The 20,374-nt window shown below is 46.3% G+C and overlaps 1 protein-coding gene and 1 long non-coding RNA gene across 2 annotated transcripts; one reads left to right on the forward strand and one right to left on the reverse strand.

The window, feature by feature from the left end:
- Window positions 1–921: 921 nt before the first annotated feature.
- Window positions 922–19,503, reverse strand: KDELR2 (KDEL endoplasmic reticulum protein retention receptor 2). Its single transcript, XM_066342326.1, has 5 exons — window positions 19,037–19,503; window positions 9,367–9,467; window positions 5,038–5,196; window positions 3,556–3,808; window positions 922–2,026 (listed from the first exon to the last, which is right to left on the reverse strand). The coding sequence occupies exons 1-5, from the start codon at window positions 19,125–19,127 to the stop codon at window positions 1,992–1,994; spliced, it is 639 nt and encodes a 212-aa protein (XP_066198423.1). The 5' UTR covers window positions 19,128–19,503; the 3' UTR covers window positions 922–1,991.
- On the forward strand, window positions 17,737–19,030 carry LOC136376355 (uncharacterized). Its single transcript, XR_010746173.1, has 3 exons — window positions 17,737–17,884; window positions 17,988–18,146; window positions 18,759–19,030. It is a non-coding gene; the product is annotated as an uncharacterized lncRNA (long non-coding RNA).
- Window positions 19,504–20,374: the final 871 nt, after the last annotated feature.

Here is a 20,374-nt window from a genome sequence, read left to right on the forward strand (position 1 = left end):
AGCAGGCAACAGTGCTGAGGTCCGAGATCCAATTTCTGTGCGCTCTGCTGTCCTGTGACTGCCCCCGCTGGTGTCTGATTTACATGCATAGAAACCTGAGAGCCCTCCACCCAGTCCCCAGTCCGGGCAGCAAGCAGTCTGTTCCACTTATGACGGGATTTCCTCCCTTCCCTCCACACTCTCAGAATCTCCCGCGGAGGATAAAAACAGAAACTTAACACCAGACAAGGATGCTGGAAAGAGATACTGATATACAAAAGCAAAACCATGAGGCAAGGGGAAAGCAACACAAGAGATCAAGACAGGAGCTTAGGCCCTGATTGGGGAGCTCAGCTGGTCAGAGCACCGTCCCAACACGCCGAGGCTGCGGGTTTGATCCCAGTCGGGCAGGGCACGTGCAGGAACCAACCAATGATGGCACGGAGAGGTGGAACAACAAATCGATGTTTCTCTTTCTCTCTCCCTTCCTCTCTCTTTAAAAATCAATTTAAAAAAGAAAAAAAAAAAAGGCAGTAAAACTGTGCAGTCACACAGCCAACTGAGAAAAATATTAAGAGACACTGGACAAAAATAAAACCCACCCACATCCCTTCCTCCACAAATTATTTTAATGCAGCAGGCAAACCGATTATACTGCTCTTGTAGTAAGCACTGTGGGTATTCAACACTTTAACAGTTATAGTGCATTCATACGCTTTTGCATAAATCAAAAAATATAGCAAATCAATATAATGGCAAAATCAGGAGGAAAAATTCTAATTTTTCCACAAAATACAGTTTTAGATTATTAAATGGATAATAAAATGTTTGCAACCCTATATAGAGCTTTGGTTGCCAAATGAAAATCAAGCAAAAAAAAAAAAAAAAAAAATCATCCTGTCACAGGACGTTCCAAAAGCCTAATTCATGGAAAAGAGACCATTTAGTCTGTTTAATAAAATGTTTATTAAGGTGGTAACACAAGATAGATCATGCAAGAGCTCAGTAAAAACAAACAAAAAAGAATATAAGGAATGGTAACTGGTGGTGCCAATTTAAAAATATGTAAATCATTTTATACTACCCAAGATTCATTTGAAAAACCATTTGAATCTGAGCATGGACATGGTTGTAGTAATCTTTTGGAATCGTAAACTGAAGTGACAGGTACTACCTGTGTTGTGTTCCTCAGAGAAGCAGAGTCCTAGATCCAAAATCCTCATGAACATCCCTCTCATCCCACACTCAGATGGCAAGCAGCCCAGATCCCCTGCCTACCAAGTCTTTTGCTACCCCTGGGACAGTCTCAAACTGACGTTTCTTAGCAGGGGAGGAGGGCAGGCACCTTTGGTGACTCTCAAATGAGACTCCATCTACATTCAGAACCTTAAAATTTTTGGTAATGAAAACTATAAGACTTGCATGTCATCTTTACCAGCCTTAAATGTAGTGTTGTGAGGTCCAAGGGAGGATTTCCATATCTGGTGGGAAGAAATTTGAACAGACACACCAAATTGAACATAGTGTTTCAGATTTCAAACAAGTATGACTCATCTTTTGGCAAAAAAAAAATAATAATAAATATAGTGGAATGCAAGTTTGATAGATGGAAGAATATATTAATCTACCAACTGTCAAGGAGTACATTTTCATTGCAGACACAAAGAATCAACTATTTCGAAGAATTAAAAAAAAGATTTGCACTATTTCTCACAAAAATCTTCACTTTTGGAACTATCCCAATTGTAGCTAAACACTGAATTTATTAATACAGCATTAAGTTTCTTTGTGTAAAAAAATCTTTGTACATAGTAATAAAAAATGATAAGGCAAGATGCATTAAACAGAAACCTTCTGGCTCTTTGCCTCTGGGTCTCACAGAGCCACTGATGACTATCTGCAACGAATGAGGATCGTTTCCGACTCTCCCATCGAGCATCTTGTGCCTTTGCTGTGGTAGGAACTCTGTCCGAGCACCCTGAAGGACAGAGGCTGGCGGTGGTCTTTGGCAGTTACGCTGGCAGACTGAGCTTCTTTCCTTTGAGAACTAGAATGTCAGAGGGAGAGAACACAGAGGGTCACTGGCGTTGACAAGCTGGGTTTCTTTCTCCCATCCCCTGAGGTCTGTCACACTCCAGACTCCACATAGTAAGGTTAAGGAAATAAAGGTTTTGGCGACCCACATTCACTGGATTCTGGTGTCACTAAACAAAGCCCTCTCAACTATGAAAATGCCATGCAAGTGTACATTGGAATTTTCATGTACCTGGATGCCATAGCAATTGTAGTTAAGAAAAATAAATTTGGCCCTGGCCAGTTGGCTCAGTGGTAGAGCGTCGGCCTGGCGTGCGGAAGTCCTGGGTTCGATCCCCGGCCAGGGCACACAGGAGAAGCGCCCATCTGCTTCTCCACCCCTCCCCCTCTCCTTCCTCTCTGTCTCTCTCTTCCCCTCCCGCAGCCAAGGCTCCATTGGAGCAAAGATGGCCCGGGCGCTGGGGATGGCTCCTTGGCCTCTGCCCTAGGCGCTAGAGTGGCTCTGGTCACAACAGAGCGACGCCCTGGAGGGGCAGAGCATCAGCCCCTGGTGGGCGTGCCGGGTGGATCCCGGTCGGGCACATGCGGGAGTCTGACTGCCTCCCCGTTTCCAGTTTCAGAAAAATACAAAAAAAAAAAAGAAAAGAAAAATAAACTTGATTGAATTGTTGTTAAATTCATAGCAACTTTTTATCATGGCTTTCTTCCTTAGTCAACATATGTTAAAATGTAACCTTCACTATGTACAAGGTCCACCAACTTTGGATGCTAACAAAGAGGGAAGATACATACCCCTGGTACCAGCAACTCCACCATTAGGAAAGGCAGAACATACAGCAACGGTTCTTAGCCTAGGGTCTACAGTTGGGTTCAAGGGCTCTTGAATCCCCTAAAACTACATTCATAAATATGAATTTTTTCCTGAGCAAGGACAAAAACTCCCACCAGTTTTGTGAAATTCACGTCCTCCATTCACATAAATGCAAAAATGTACATATAGAAGGACGCTGACTTAAGCACTGAATTTTAATAACAGCACAATAGCAGTAACAGCCCGACTAGCCATGAACAAGGGGTGAGTAAGCAGGGTATGGTCATACACATAATGAAATACTACGGCTACTGAAAATCATGTGGATTTCTATTTACTGACATGAAAAACTGTGAGTGGGAAAAAAAGCAGATTATGGACTAGCACGTGTAATTTAATCATGAATCTGTGTATACACACAGAGATCTGGAATGATAGTTACTGAAACATTGATAATGATCTGAGTGGCAGGATTTCAGGTGATCGTTTTCAGAATTTATAGTTCTTACTGAACTTTTACAATGAAAATACGCCATTGTAAAAAACCATACAGCCACAGCAAAAGACAAGAGACTAAAAACCTGACCCAGATTGAATCTGACAGTCATTTCAATGTCTGTCTGCAGCCAGCCAGCTTCACAAAGCTGGTGCCGGGGCTGGAGCGTGCCGGCCCAGGGAGCGGCCGAAAGAGCCGAGCTCCAGGGACGCAGCAGGGGGCGCAGCCCGCGTACCTTTTGTGATGTACAAGTAGAAGAAGTCGCAGTAGAGGATGGTCTGGACCACACCGGCCACCACAGCAATGAGGTCAAAGAAGCCCTCAAAGTAGAAGCGCCAAATCCAGTTGACGAGATAGAGCGCACGGTAGAGGCCCAGAAAGAACAGGTAGTGGGTGGTGATGGTTTCCGCCTCCCCGGTCTTGCTGATCATGAAGAGCTGCGGAAGGATGGCCACCGACTCCAGGTAGATGGAGAAGGTCCACAGAATCTGCGAGGGAACCAGGCGGCAGTCAGCGTCCGCAGCCCACCCTGGGGTCCCTGCAAACACTTTTCTTTTCATGTTGATTTTATTGATTTTAGAGAGGAAGGGAGAGAGCAGGAAAGAGACAGGAACATCTGCTCCTCTATGTGCCCTGACCAGGGATGGAATCAGCGACCTCTGCGCTTAGAGACGATGTTCTAACCAACCGAGCAATCCAGCCAGGGCCACAGGCAATCCTCTCGTTGTACTGTGGAGCAGCACAGAAGTGGGAGTGGTATCTGAGCCCAGACCAGAGGAGCAGAGCTATTTCATGAGTCATAGAAACTTAAGCTGCATGTAAGAGGCGCAGACACTCCCAATGCCCAACCGGGTCACCTGGACACATCTACCTCTCTGAATGTTCATTACCTCACCTCTCAGTGTTCTGTTTTCCCCCGCACAGGTCTCTGTGAATGTGCAGATACCATGTCTCTCCTGGATAAGCCTGGCCCAGTCTGAGTCCAGGGCCCCGAGTCAGCCCCGATTCCTCCCCGGGGGCTACACTGACAGCCAGGCTCCTTCTCTCCCTCACCCCTAACTTCCCTCACCAACAGCTCTCCTTCCCAGACTACCCAATAGTCTAGTTTTCTTATTCTTTAGACTTTTTTGGAGGGGTCAAATTAAAGGGGTAAGAAATCAGAGTTGTAAGTATACTCTTTGCCCAACATGGTATTTCATTCACACTGACGACAGAGGGACACACGAGCAGGCACCCCCAGCTCCTATCAGAGGACCAAGAGCAGAGTGGGAACTTAGCCGCAGGGTGACGAGGAGCAGCCCTGCCCTGCACAATGCCAGGGCACCCCCAAAACCACTTTTCTTAAAGTTGAGCACAGCAGCAGCCCTACTTAGGGGAGTCACAGGCATAGTCTCAACGTTGACATCCATACACGAAGAAACAAAGTTGGGTTGGAGTGTGGAGAAGGCTGTGTTCATTAGACACTAGGCAGGCAGGGCACCATGTCTGATACCACAGAAGCCAAGTTTATAGTCTAAGAGTCAGGCAACAACTAGTCAGCAGACAGCCAAATACCTGGGGACTTAATTCCTGTCCAGGGTTTATTTATACCAAATAGTCTATGCTACACCAGAAGTTGCCAAACCAAAAACCAAACCAGAGGAACCCCATGTTACCTGCAAACAGGTCTAGCTCCCTAGGGAACCAGGTATGTCCAGTAAATAACCTCATAACTAACCTCGAGAGGAGAGAAATCATGATTGACTAGAAAGGACAGGCCGCCCACAGGGACCACCAGAAACTCCACTCGGAAGGTATCATGGTTTCCATCGTAAGTTGCCTTAAATTTCATGTAGATCAGGTACACGGTGGCATAGGAGCAGGCGATGTAGATAAGCTACAAACAGAAGAAAACACCAGGTCAACAATGTCTTACAATGCTTCCAACTCCCTTGGCTTTCTACATCATCCATACAGATTTTCCTAATTTTAAAATTTAAATATAGTAACATTCATGTTTTTTTGTTTGTTTCTTTTTTCTGTATTTTTCTGAAGCTGGAAACGGGGAGGCAGTCAGACTCCCGCATGCGCCCGACCTGGATCCACCCGGCACGCCCACCAGGGGACGATGCTCTGCCCATCTTGGGGGATCGTTCTGCCGCAATCAGAGCCATTCTAGTGCCTGAGGCAGAGGCCACAGAGCCATCCCCAGTGCCCGGGCAAACTCTGCTCCAGTGGAGCCGTGGCTGCAGGAGGGGAGAGAGAGACAGAGAGGAAGGAGAGGGGGAGGGGTGGAGAAGCAGATGGGCGCTTCTCCTGTGTGCCCTGGCCGGGAATCAAACCCGGGACTTCCGCACACCAGGCTGACGCTCTACCTCTGAGCCAACCGGCCAGGGCCAACATTCATGTTTTTTTGAGTCATATTATCACCACCACAATCAAGAACCAGATCAGGATTACCACCCCACAAAAATATTCCCCATGCTGCCCCTCTGTGGTCCAGCCTTCTTCCCGGGCTTGACCTCTGGCATTCTCTGATCTGTCCTTGGTCTCTGTAGTTTTGACTTTTTAAGAATGCTGCATAAATGGAATCATACGATGTGTCCACTGTAAGACCAACTTCTTTCAATTAACACTGTGCACTTGAGGTCCAATTAATACGTTGTTGGTGTATTAATAAACAAGTGACTCCCTTTTACTGTTGAGCAGTGGCAGCAGTCCACTGTAAAGGTTACCACAGTTTCTTCATCTACTCACCAGTTAAGGACAGGTGGGTTGTTTCCAGGTTGGGGGATAAAAGTTGCTATAATTTGGGTACAGGCTTTTGTGTGATTTTTCATCTCTTATGTAAATATCTAGGAGTGGGATTGCTGGATTGTATCTAAAGTGTAAGTTTAACTTTATAAGAACTGCCAAAGAATGTATTTTTTAAAAATACTTTATTGACTTTATAGAGGAAGAGAGAGAACGAACATCGATTTGTTGTTCCCCCTATTCATTCCAGCATGGCAAGGCTGTGAGTTCGATCCCTGGTGAGAGCACATACAAGAATCAACCAGCCCTGGCCAGTTGGCTCAGTGGTAGAGCGTCGGCCTGACGTGCAGGAGTCCCGGGTTCAATTCCCAGCCAGGGCACACAGGAGAAGCGCCCATCCGCTTCTCTACCCCTCCCCCTCTCCTTCCTCTCTGTCTCTCTCTTCCCCTCCCGCAGCCGAGGCTCCATTGGAGCAAAGTTGGCCCAGGCGCTGAGGATGGCTCTGTGGTCTCTGCCTCAGGCGCTAGAATGGCTCTGGTTGCAACAGAGTGATGCCCCAGATGGGCAGAGCATCACCCCCTGGTGGGCATGCCGGGTGGATCCTGGTCAGGCTCATGCAGGAGTCTGTCTGACTGCCTCCCTGTTTCCAACTTAATAAAAATACAAAAAAAGAATCAACCAATCACGGCATGGATAGGTAAAGCAGCAAATCAATGTTTCACTTTCTCTCTCATAATCAATAAAAATAAAAAAATGTAATTCATGTTAAATTTTACAATGATGGTTTTTAATTAAATTGTGTTACCTTAACACTGAACATTCACATTGCTGCTATGAAATTTTGTCTCGTAATGTAACAAAAGAAAACTAAAAGTAAGTGATAATTTGTAAAACATTGCTGCCTACAACAGGGAGCAATTTCAGCTGCAGTATAGCAGTATAGCTGTTCAAGAGCTTACAACCACATGTTCTTGCACATTCAAAAGGTCAAACACCATAAATTCATCTGATCAAAAAGAAAAGTTTGACATTCAGAAATTATACCATTTTCAGCCTGCAGAATTTTAGGCCCAGGCACCAAAGAGCAGGATGTTTATGAATAACGACAAGGAGGACAGCAGCGGCACTGCCTGGTACTACTTCTTAGGAAAACCACCTTGTAAAACTTAATTAGGGGCAGCATTTGGGCAAATGACTTAACAGGACACTGAAATCAATCATCTAGCCCTCATACTCTTCAAAACAAAACAAAGATACACCTGGCACCACATAACGTTATATTTGCAAATAAATAGTCAATAAGGTACCCAAATTGTTGGTCATACCCATCCACACACCAAAGAACTACCAAAAAAAAAAATCAAGGAAAATTAATATATTTTTAGATTTCTATCCACAGATAAATATATGTATCTATTATATGCATAAAATAAAACAACATATAACCTAAATATATAAACAAAATTAATACACACAGAGTGCTCACCCGCCAAGGGACACGACAGCCAGCTGGGGTTCCCTCCCCAGCACCTCGTCTTTGACTGGCCCAGGTTTTGTCCATAAAGGCTTAGCAGCCACAGGGAAAAGCAACCACCATCCTCCCCTCATCAGTGCTCGGCATTTACAGTGATAAGCTAGGACAGAAAACTTGAGCTGCACTCCTCTGATTCTCAGGAAGTGCTTGGAAACTAGACCCAAGCAGAAAGACTCCTCTGAAAGCTAGTTATCCCGAGGGGGATGGAGGGTTCTTGCTCACACACTTCTAATACCTGCAGTTTTAACTTGCCTGGACAAGCAGGGACGCAGCGATTTCAAGTAAACCAATTTCCTGATTACTAGGCTCCCATCACTTAGTAACAAAGAACAAAATGACTCTAGACAGCTCAAATTTGCTTTTCAGCAAAGATGACAGACTCAAACAGTGCTCTGTCTACTTCAACCTGTGCTTATGAAAATGCTTTTGGACACAGTGTTGGGAGTTGTTTGAAATACCATGCCAACAGGCTTCAGCTTAAACAGTACTTCCTTGGGTGTGCCCATAACCAAGTACCCACCAACAGCACCCAGCACACAGGTGCTCACTAAGCATCTGAAGAATGAATGAATGAAAGAAATGAGACTCATTTATACATCCTGAGAGCACCCTACTTTTCCTTCATGGCACCTACTACGAACCACAGCCACTCACTCAGCACTGGGGTAACTGCACTGCTCTCCCCCACCAGACCATGAATTCTGTTTGTTTTCCACCCTGTCCTCAGTGCCGGGGGGGCCTGACCCCATGTGTGTTCAGTTAGTATGAGTTTAACATTGTGTGACAGAACTGAGGCTTCTCCAAGTGCGAAGTGTGTACCACTGGTGCTAACAAGATGTTAGGTGTATGCAAACATTTTGTAGTGTAACGGTTATACATTTGTTCTAGTGTGGCTTAGAAAAATACATGGACACCAAAGGAACCACAGAGACTAATGCTGAGGATAAATTAAAAAACGTATTTAGTAAGTTACAGTACAGATGTTATTTAAGCTGGCAAAAGTAATAAAGATGGCATACACAGCAGAAGTTTAAGAAACATGAACTTGGGGGGGGAGTTGATGCCTAACACAGCCCCTGAGCAGCAAAACTAGGCATTGCAGTGAGGAGCCCTGGCTTTCAGTCTCGTTCTGAACTGACTTGCTGGGTTTCCAGGGAAGTCTGTAATTTTCCACTGCTTGGAAACATAATAGTTAACCCCTCTTTCTTATACGGTTATCAAGAGCGTTAGAAGTGTATCATACTCAAGGAACTTTTTATTTATTTATTTATTTATTTATTACAGAGACAGTGAGTCAGAGCGAGGGATAGACAGGGACAGGCAGACAGGAACGGAGAGAGATGAGAAGCATCAATCATTAGTTTTTCATTGCGCTTGCAACACCTTAGTTGTTCATTGATTGCTTTCTCATATGTGCCTTGACCACGGGCCTTCAGCAGATCGAGTAACCCCTCGGGCCTTCAGCAGACCGAGTAACCCCTTGTTGGACCCAGCGACCTTGGGTTCAAGCTGGTAGACTTTTGCTCAAACCAGATGAGCCCACGCTCAAGCTGGCGACCTCGGGGTCTCGAACCTGGGTCCTCTGCATCCCAGTCCGACGCTCTATCCACTGCGCCACCGCCTGGTCAGGCATACTCAAGGAACTTAAGATTAAAAAATTTCTAAGTGCCAAGCATTTAATTAGATACTGCTCTGAAATGAAAAAAATATGCTCAGTGATACGTTTCCATAGGTCTGTGAATTACGGATGAAATCCATCCCATTGGCTACCATACCTACCTTCATAGATGTGTTATATAATGAAATGAATGAAGTAAAAAGATCCAGGTAACGTGTTGTGAAGACCAGTGCAAAGAGAAGCTGGCTTTTTCCAGAAATACCTACAAAAACAAAAGAAAGTAATTAGAACAGTCTGGAAGAGCTTTGATTCCTGTAGATAACACCGTCCAGGAAGTGCAGATCTGAAAAGTGGGAAGCTGTGGTCAGAGGCTGATGTCTGGGATGTTTTCAGTTTTTCTTTCCCTTAACATTCTTGGACATGCTCCTCTGGGGAGGTTCTAACAACTTGTCTTACTAGGATGGGGTGACTACAGGAAAGTGACTTAATTATGACAGAGACAATATACCAGGATGTCTAGGGTTCAAATGACCATTTCTCAAATATGTGACTTGAGGCAGGAATACATTTATTTCAAAAATTCTGCTATTGCCCTGGTTGGGTAGCTCAGTTGGTTCGACTGTCATCCCAAAATGCCAAGGTTGCGGGTTCGATCCCCAGTTACGACACATAAAAGAATCAAACAAACCAACAATGGGCTCTGGCCACTTAGCTGAGTTGGTTAGAGCATCACTCAGAAACAGCAAAGCTCTGGGTTCAAACCCTGGTCAGGACATATATGGAAAGCAACCAGTGAATGCACAACTAAGTGGAACAACAAATGAATGCTTCTCCCCTTTCTCCTCTACCCCAAAAGCAACCAATTAAAAAAACAAATCAAATAATGAACTAATGAATGCATAAGTGGAACAACAAATTGAGGTTTCTCTAGCTCTCTCTCCCTTCCCTTCTCTCTAACATCAAGAAACAAAAAAAATTGTTCTAAATTCTGCTATTATTTAGTGTTGTAACTTGTCTGTCACTTTCAGCACCTTTCTTTCCATTAGGAAACATCTCATGGCAACAAATCTTTTGAGGATGGAGCTAGACTCTGGTTGAGAAGATGAGAAACACGGCTTCAGGGGAGTCTGAGCATCAGCCCCCTGCTATGGCCACCAAAGTGACTTCTTTTGTGAGGGCAGCATTTACTTGGCCATGTTAAGATTTTTTAAAATTCCATCTCTTAGATTCACCACACAGCCAACCGCATTCTCACATAGCCAGTCTTCAAAAGCAGGTCTTTTTTTCTTTTTAAACACCTTGAAACTATTCACACCTCCAATCACCAACCACCTCCAGAGCACTGATGTGGCATGTCTGGAATCAGCTGGGGAAGTCTAGAAGGTCACACAGCGTGCACCAGGCTTTTCTGGTATCTATATTTGGCCAAATATTTGTGACAAAGGACATGCATAGGGTTTCAAATGTTGCAGACTGAGTGAATTCATTAAGGAAACAGCCTTCTAGATGGCAGAACGCACACCCCCGCACCTACTCTGCAAACCTCACACCATGAGACTGATTTAAGCAGGTATTTAGCAGATGTGCCGCTGCACCCATATTATTGGCAATATACCTACAGAATTAAAAAACCACATTTTAAAAATATTTTACAGAACAAATTTGCAGCTTGTTGGAACTAAATGCCTTCTAGCCTACTCACAAAAACACCTAAGTAGAACTTGAACCTGGATCCATCAACAGTAACCAATCTCAAGGGCTCAGGCTGGAGATACAGACAGTAAATCTGCTCTTTTTAGTTTTTTCACCCAGAAACTTTATTTTCCTTTCAAGAACAATGTTCCAAAGGAGAAGCAACGAGTCTGACATTGTCACAGAGAACACGAGAGAGAAGACAGGATGGGAGGGGAAAACAGGAGGACTGTGGTTCACCTTTAATGTTTGTGGGAGCCTCGAGAAACGTTTTCAGTGAATTTCCTGGATTATTCTTTAATATATATCTATGTATCTAGTGTGTGTGTGTGTGTGTGTGTGTGTGTGTGTGTGAGAAAGACAAATGGATACAGACAGGAACGGAGAAGCATCAATTTGTATTTGTTCATTGATTGCTTTCTCACATGTGCCTTAATGGGGGGGGGGGGTTACAGCTGAGTCAGTGACCCCTTGCTCAAGCCCGTGACCTTGGGCTCAAACCAGCAACCTTGGGGTCATGTCCATGATCCCACACTCTAGCCAGTGACCTTGGCGTTTTGAACCTGGGCCCTCAGCGTCCCAAGCTGACGCTCTATCACTGTGCCACTACCTGGTCAGACAATGGTTCTTTCCAGTATTTTAAATTTAAAAAATTATAGGTTACAGGCAAATTTTGTTGCAAAGGGTTTATTCTAATGGAACTTTGAAATTCCATTAGATTTGAAATTGTATTCTCATTGTCAGCATTCCTATATGAATCAGGGACTATCATGTTGCTTTTACTGCTCCCCTTTGGGAACCAACTCACATATCACCTCCTCTGGGAAGTCATCTTTAGACCCTCTCGCAATGCTGTTTATTATATAATAGAAACCACTTCATGCCAGCTGCTCCCTACTCCTATTACAGTACTTATAAAATACCTGGTGATTACCTGGTTGCCTGTCTCCCCTCTCCCGCTAGTCCCCAATAAACACAGAGATTTCCAAGGCAGGGACATGTCTTATTCCATTTGGTATTTTATGTGCTAAGTACTGGGTCTGACACACAGCAGGGCTAAGGAAGTATTTGCTGAATGAACAAATGGACAAAAGAAAATGGAATTCATTTTATTTTCATGTCATGGGGTAAATTCTCATTTTGCAGTATTTTGGGATAATACTTCCAAAGAGTTTCTAAGTCATACTGTGTTTCTGTGACTGCAAACAGACCATGTGCTCTCTGGGCTCTGCCCTAATTTACTGCCAGTCAGAGGGTGGGACAGCCCCTGAGCAGAGCATGGGGCAGAGGAGAGGGACAGGCAGCATGTGGCCTGGATCTCGTCTCATGGTACAGAACACCCAGGAACAACTATGCCAGAATCTGAGGACACTTACCCAGTCCTACTTATTCTTCCTGGCTTGGGATCCTGATTAGCAAGTAGCAGCTTTGACACAGAAAAACTGTTCTGTCCTCATAGGAAGGCAGGGATCCCAGCAGAAGACAGAGGGGTAGGGACAGGAATCTCCTTGCAGGGGGAATACCTGCTAATAAGCCACAGCGGCTCCAATGTTGTTTCTCCTTATTCTGAGACCAAAGCATGTGAACGCTATCAGCTCTCAACACTCACTCCAATTGTTTCTATACTGACCATTCCAATACCAAATGCACCAAAAATCCATATTAAAGAGTATAACTTGTAAAATATAAAATAGAAATCAATCATCAAAAACACATTTTTGACCTGTGGTGGCACAGTGGATAAAGCGTCGACCTGGAAATGCTGAGGTCGCCGGTTCGAAACCCTGGGCTTGCCTGGTCAAGGCACATATGGGAGTTGATGCTTCCAGCTCCTCCCTCCTTCTCTCTTTCTGTCTCTCTCTCTCCTCTCTCTCCCTCTCTGTCTCTCTCTCCTCTCTAAAAATGAATAAATAAAAAAAAAAAAATTAAAAAAAAAAAAATTAAAAAACACATTTTTGTCTTTTCCCACAGGGGCAAGTTAAGCTCAATAAAAACCCACAACAGGCCCTGACCGTTTGGCTCAGTGGAAGAGCATCAGCCCAGGGTATGGATGTCCCAGGTTCAATTCCCAGTCAGGGCACACAGGAGAGGTACCCATCTGCTTCTTCACCCCTCACCTTTTCACTTCTCTCTCTTTCTTCTCCTCTCCTCCTGCAGCCATGGCTCGATTGAAGTAAGTTGGCCCTGGGCGCTGAGGATGGCTCCATGGCCTCCTCCTCCTGCGCTAAAAATGGCTACAGTTCAATGGAGCATCGCCCCCTAGTGGGCTTGCCGGGTTGGTCCTGGTGCATGCAGGTATCTGTCTCTGTCTCCCCATACTCTCACTAAATAATAATTTAAAAAAACAACACCCAAAACATATGTTCCAGTGTATGTTACCTTAAAATTATGCTGCAGGTTAAAGTTGCATTTCTTATATTCTCATTGATTTACAGAAAAGAGCTGTTCAACAAACAGAAAAGCTTTCCACAAATTATTTTTGCCCTGCTAACAGCTGGGAGGCAACCCAGCACTGGGGTCAGACCACCGGGATAAGTTGGACAGCAGAATTTAACAAGGGTCTTGGGTACTGTGCTCTGACCCATCTCACAAGATCTGGATACTCTCTTAAAGGCCATCAACTCTCCCTGGAACCAGCAGCCCAAAGGTCAGGAACTGACTCATTACAACAGGGGTCCCCAAACTGCGGCCCCCTGAGGCCATTTATCTGGCCCCCGCCGCACTTCTGGAAGGGGCACCTCTTTCATTGGTGGTCAGTGAGGATGCATTCCGTGCTCCTGGAGTACTGTATGTGGCGGCACCCCAAGGCTCGGCATTGCTCACATACAGTACTACTTCCGGTGATGGGGGCCTCATGCGTCGTATCACTTGTTACAGCTAGCAGTGACAAATATGGAACCGGACATTGACCATCTCATTAGCCAAAAGCAGGCCCATAGTTCCTGTTGAAATACTGGTCAGTTTGTTAATTTAAATTTACTTGTTCTTTATTTTAAATATCGTATTTGTTCCCGTTTTGTTTTTTACTTTAAAATAAGATATGTGCAGTGTGCATAGGGATTTGTTCCTAGTTTTTTTATAGTCCAGCCCTTCAACGGTCTGAGGGACAGTGAACTGGTCCCCTGTATAAAAAGTTTGGGGACCCCTGCCTTACAAGGTTCTTGTGACTTAGGGAAAGAGGCTTTGGAGCCAGAGGGTCTGGGTTCAAGCTCAGCCCTTGATATGGGGACAAATTATGCCAACTTTGTGGGACTGTTGGAAATAGAAAAAGTACCTTATACTATCCCTGCCACATTGTGAATGCTGGACAAATGACAGCTCTTACTATGTATGTTTTGCCATTTTTCTTGTTTTCAAAGAAATCCATGCTATTTTATCAAAAATTCCAAAAGGGCTAAAATATATGGACTAAAAGGCAAATGGACCTTTTTAACACCCCCCTCACCTCTACTTAAAGTTCAAATTTCCAGGCCTTTTTTATGCCTTTTCTAGTTCATCCTTTTTTTTTTTTTTTCCTGAAGCTGGAAACAGGGAGAGACAGTCAGACAGACTCCCGCATGCGCCCGACCGGGATCCACCCGGCACGCCCACCAGGGGTGATGCTCTGCCCACCAGGGGGCGATGCTCTGCCCATCCTGGGCATCGCCATGTTGCGACCAGAGCCACTCTAGCGCCTGAGGCAGAGGCCACAGAGCCATCCCCAGCGCCTGGGCCATCTTTGCTCCAATGGAGCCTTGGCTGTGGGAGGGGAAGAGAGAGACAGAGAAGAAAGCGTGGCGGAGGGGTGGAGAAGCAAATGGGCGCTTCTCCTGTGTGCCCTGGCCGGGAATCGAACCCGGGTCCTCCGCACGCTAGGCCGACGCTCTACCGCTGAGCCAACCGGCCAGGGCTCTAGTTCATCCTTTTTAATTGCTGCATGGTGTTCCACACTGTGAATATACCAACATCTGTGCGACCACTCTATGAATGGACATTTGGGTTGCTCTTAGTTTTCATTCTTAACAACACTGCATGAACATCTTTATACAGATAAACAGTGTTTCGTCCTTATTAGGTACAATTTCTGTCCTTTAGATTCCCTAGAAGTGCTGGGATAAAACGTGTGCAACTTTAAGTCTGATACACTGTCAAACCTCTGCTAGAAAGGCTGTGCCAATTTACATGTTCATTAACACCAGATGAGAATACCCTTTAGAGCACACTCTGCCTACATTAGATGTTGTAAACCTTACTTTTCCCTACCCAGTGGGCAAATGACAGTATGTGCTGCTGTTTTAATATCCTAGTTCCTAACTACTAGTGACACTTGGCATTCTTTCACACTTAACTGGCCTTCTGTTATTCTTCTGCAAACTCTGTCCATTTATGTAGCAGGTGTTTCTTTTTTAATTTGTAGGGGTATCTTATTACTAGTATTAACCTTTGTCACTTAGATCTCTTGCAGATCATTTCTCTCAGTTAACCGTCTAACTTTGATGACATTCTGAAGAAGTTAATTTGGGGAGACGCATCATCTTGTTTCCTCACCAGCCTGCCTGATCCTATCCCGAGTCTAAATGTACATTCAGGTCATCTTCTGTGTCCATCAGCAAAGTCTTATACCTTTCTTCACAGAGGCCTACACATCGCTAGTCGGAAAGTCAGGGAGCCGTCCCTGGGATCCTTCCCACCACTTCATTCACAGGATTGACTGCCTACGTGGTTTAATTTACCCTACATTTTTATATATGGTTTATTATTTCAACTAGATTGCAGCTTTCTTGAGAGCAGAAACTTTGATAGCAACAAGCTGCTGCTCTGAATTGTGTCCCCAGTGCCACATAGCGGGTGGTCAATAAATGTTTCAAAGCAATGAATACTCAAGAGACTGGCACTCAAAAAACCAGAGGTGATAGCTGCTACAAAGAGGGAAGCTGGAAATGTGACTCAAAAGCTTCTTGAAGCACTCAATAATAAAAGATGAGGTACTTTCTATTTACTTCAAAAATATAAACTGTCCAAGGCCCTGGCCGGTTGACTCAGTGGTAGAGTATCGGCCTGGCATGCAGGAGTCCCAGGTTCAATTCCCGGCCAGGGCACACAGGAGAACCGCCCCTCTGCTTCTCTACCTCTCCCCCTCTCCTTTCTCTCTGTCTTTCTCTTCCCCTCCCACAGCCAAGGCTCCATTGGAGCAAAAAGTTGGCCCGGGCACTGAGGATGGCTCCATGGCCTCTGCCTCAGGTGCTAAAATGGTTCTGGATGCAACGGAGCAACGCCCCAGATGGACAGAGCATCGCCCCCTGGTGGGCATGCCGGGTGGATCCTGGTCAGGCACATGCGGGAGTCTGTCTGACTGCCTCCCCGTTTCCAACTTCAGAAAAATACAAAACAAACAAACAAAAAAACCCCAAAAACCTAAAAATATAAACTGTCCAATAATGAGAAAGGCAAGGACACAGTACATTCCTGGCATGTTTGGTAGGACAAAAAGTCTACAACCTACATAACAGTCAAAGCAGTTGGGGGCAAGTCTAGGGGAGGATGGCTGGAACACATGGATCTCAAAAGGATTCCATCAGTAATTTAAGCATAACAGATACAGCACGATTAATAACTATCAGCCTACAGAAAAATATAGCTAGAAGTTCATCTACAAACTCAAACATGTTCTCTCCAGGATATGCAGGTCAGTGGTTAGGACAAGAATAAAGTGATAACCTGAGCACACTGTGAATCCAGTTGCAATGACTGTTCAGGAATATGAAAAACTCACATTTCATTTGGGCACCCCTCTGTAATGACAGTGGCAGACACAGAACAATGCCAATTCAAACAGAGCTAAACCAAGATCAACTCCTCCGCCTCCACTTTAAAATAGGTCCTTTAAGTCAGCCATTCTCAAATTAAACTGTCAGGAAAACAATTTCCAGCTTCCTCACTAGCCAGCCTCATCCCTTACCCTAAGAGAAAAAAAGCCTATGGTTCTGTAGCTGCAGGCATGTTCAAAACAGGTGCCAAAATCCTAAAGTGAACGCCAATACCAGTATTTTCAAAGTGAGAAACACAACCCGGATGTACATGTCTCCTATTCCAGTTATTTGAGAAACTCCTATCAAATTCTTACTCTTTCAAAGGTCTCTAAACAACTTTTATAATTTAGGATGGGAAAACAAAGCAGCTAGTCAAATTTAGCATTTAATTCTGAATATATAATCTTGGTGATTTTAATTTTTAAAAGGCCAAGAAATCTCAAGCATAAGAACTAAAATGATCCTAAGTCGGAGAAGAATAGTTCAGTAATGCTCTATAAACACAGGCTAACTGCAGGAATACCTGACAAACACAAACTTCACTCACCTATTTATCTTTCTAATCATTTTGGCTGAAGTACTTTTTATTTTCCCAAATGCCCCTAAATCTCCCAAATGAAAAGAGTGAATATTAAAAAAACAAACTAAATAGCAAACTCTCACTTTTTCCTTATTACACAAGGTTCCCTTAATACTTTTCTATCTGAAGTTGCACTAACCTCTCCCCAATAGGTATATGTTGAGGAGATATTGTGCTTCAACTCCATGACTTCACAGAAGCAAGGTATTCTGAGAAACATGTGGAAAAAAGAGACCCATCCAAAGACTGAGTTACAGACCACCTCTGTTCCAATCCTGGCTCTACCACTAATCCTCTCACCTCCCTTAGACTCAGTTCCCTCCTCCACAGAATGGGAACAACAGCACCCACCCCATAAGGTTATTTTAAGGCACTTAGCTCACTACATGCAAGTGCTTCCATGTCAGCTATCACAACCACTGGGATTACTTTGCTGTCGTTGGAAATCACAGAACTGAACCCCTCGGAACTACGTGTAAACTGAGAGATCATCTCCAAGCCTGCCTGACACAGTGGTTTCGGTCCATGGACTTTGTAACATCCATTTTGATCGCTCAAAGGTCTTTTTTGTTTTTTTTTGCATACTTCCTGGATCTCAGCTATGCTGCGGGGAGAGAGGTGAGGCCTGAAGACAGCAATCAAAGATGCTGCGTGACTTTAGAGGTGGAAAATTTTAGAAATCAATCAGGTAGGTCGAATCGCTGCCACCCAACTCCTGTAGGACTCCGTCTTTTACTGTCTCTGCAGAAATTAAATTCCTGACTTGGTCAAAAGTTATCTCACGGAGACCATGGCACCAAAAATAAGGAAATCACTTAAAACGCCGCCATCCTGAAGTTTTTCGGGTTTTTAATAGAAGGTACAACTCCACCGCGATCAGGTTCGTCTCCCTGCTTCATGCCACTGCAGGCATGAAATGTGTACCCCCGAGCAGGGAGACGCCAGCTCACTGGTGACGTGGAGCGAGACCTGCCCGAGGCCACAGGAGGCTCCCGCAGGTTTAACAAAACCCGTTATTAGCCTAGCCGGAGGCACTCGGGAGTTTCTCAAAGCAGCCTTCCTTGTCCCCAAGACAGTCGTTAGGGACCTCCCCACACTGACTCCCGCGGCGGGCGCGAGCCTGGACCCGGGAGGTGGGGTATAAAGCCCGCAGACCTCTCTCGAAGGACAGGGCTGACCCGACACCCTGTAACTAACCTTAAAGGCCTGTCTCCAAGGGGCAGGGCGCGGGGCCAGGTGACCTCTCCCCACGCCCGCGCCACCTATACCTACCGACCGCGCTGGCCCCGCTGCCACGTCAGGCCGAGCCGGCCGCGGTCCCTCCCGCCCTCCTTCCACCCGTCCCATTGATTCGCAGGGTCCCGGCATCTCGGGGTCCCGCTCGGGCCCGCGAGCGGAGCGGCACCCGTTAAAGCCAGGGACGGGGGGGTGGGGTAGGGGTGGGGGTGCCTGCCTGACTCTTCCCCCTTCGCCTCGCTATCCGAACTTTCAGGCAGAACCGGGTCGGCGCCTCCTCCGCCCCGACGGCTCAAGTTCGGGAGCGGACCTAGTGCGGCGCGAGGCCCAGGGCCGCGACCGCTCACCCCGGCCCGGGCGCCCACCCCGGGGGGTCGAAGGCCCTCCGGGTTCCCGCCGCCCGCCAGGCTGGCCGAGGGGGCGTGTCCGGCCCGCGCCGGCCCGCGAGGCCGCGGGGAGGCCGAGGTCGGTGGGTCCTCTCCGAACGACCCGGCCCCGCGCCCGAGTCTGTCCGGGGCCTCGCCCGCCGCTCACCGGCGCAGGAGCGCGTCTTCCAGATCTTCAGCAGCAGGATGACGATGGCCGCCAGGTGGGATAAGTCCCCGGTGAGCCGGAAGATGTTCATGGCGGCGGCGGCGGCGGCCCCGGGGCTCGGCGGCTCAGCGGCGGCTCAGACGGCCCCAGAGAGGAAGCGACGAAGATGGCGAGAGCAGGCGCGACGTGGCCAGGGACGTGGCCAAACTGCCGGCGCGCGCGCGCGGGGCAGCCTGGGAAAGCTGGCCGCCGACAGGCCCCGCCCCGTGCCCGGCCCTTAAAGGGGACGCTCCCGAACGCACGCTGGGCGGGGTGCTTCGGCTCCGGGACTCCTTCCCTAGGACCCCGACTCGCCCACCTCCTCCCTGCTGGGTTTCCGGCTTCTCCTCGACTGCCAGCGATTTCCTTTAATTTTTGAAATGACACTCCCTTCTTGTGAGCGATTTTTTCCCCCCCTTCCTGTAATCTTAAGAGCTCTACAGGCTTACTGTATGAAACAGTGTAAGAGAAAAATAAAAGTTAATCCGTGATGGCATCATTCAAGATAAGGTCGATATGGGGGTGTCCGGGAAGAAACGGTTTATGAAGGGATCTGAAGATTTTATTCTTTCTGGGAACTCCCTTTGAGAAAGAGTGCAAAATTAGGTAGAAAAGGGAGCAATTCTGTAGGGTGAAAGAATAAAGCACAAGAAATTACCAACGGAATGAAGCCGACAGAATCCTCTGCATAATTTGTGGGGCTCAGTGCACAATGAAGATATGCGGTTCCCACGTTCAAAAGCGGTACGTGGTGGGGGTGGGAGGAGACGGAAATGCTGTTAACCGTACTAAAATATAAAGCATTTCCCTGTCTTTTGCAGTCTCTCTCGACTTGGGGGTGTTTCCTGTTTGCTACTTATTGTCATTCGAAGTAAAGAAAATGTTTAAATTATGATCATGGATTTTACCGTTTGTCTTTGTATCGGGCAATGCCAGTTTTGAATGCAAATATGAGAGCATTTACCACGGATGCAAAATCGCGGAAAGATTCGTATTTCCTGTCTAGTCCACGGATGGTGCCTGGAGTTGGCCAGAAGAGGTTAACACAGCCCAGACCCAGGAAGGTTGGAAAGAGAAAGAGAGGTCCCGCAGGTACAGTGCAGGCCAAGAGAGCATACCTTTGGGCATGGAAGTACCAGATAGGCCAGTGCTAATGCTCCAGTGAGCCAGGACCCACTTGGGACTTGAATGGGGTATGCACGTGGGCCAGATGGCTGCTGGTTAGGGTTAGGGTCCCCCCCGGCTGGCCTTGCTGGGGCATGGAGGTCCAGCCAAGCATCTCCTCTTCCAATGCTACCA

The sequence above is a fragment of the Saccopteryx leptura genome, chromosome 6 (genome assembly GCF_036850995.1).
Source record: "Saccopteryx leptura isolate mSacLep1 chromosome 6, mSacLep1_pri_phased_curated, whole genome shotgun sequence".
NCBI classification, from domain to species: domain Eukaryota; kingdom Metazoa; phylum Chordata; class Mammalia; order Chiroptera; family Emballonuridae; genus Saccopteryx; species Saccopteryx leptura.

Bases quoted from the DNA above. Each gene is read 5' to 3' on its own strand.
- KDELR2 (XM_066342326.1), bottom strand. From the start codon at position 19,127: ATGAACATCTTCCGGCTCACCGGGGACTTATCCCACCTGGCGGCCATC. The intron at 9,468-19,036 runs GTGAGCGGCGGG...TTGTTTTTGTAG, and splicing joins GAAGACGCGCTCCTGCGCCG to GTATTTCTGGAAAAAGCCAG. The intron at 5,197-9,366 runs GTAGGTATGGTA...TTCTGTTTGTAG, and splicing joins TATATAACACATCTATGAAG to CTTATCTACATCGCCTGCTC.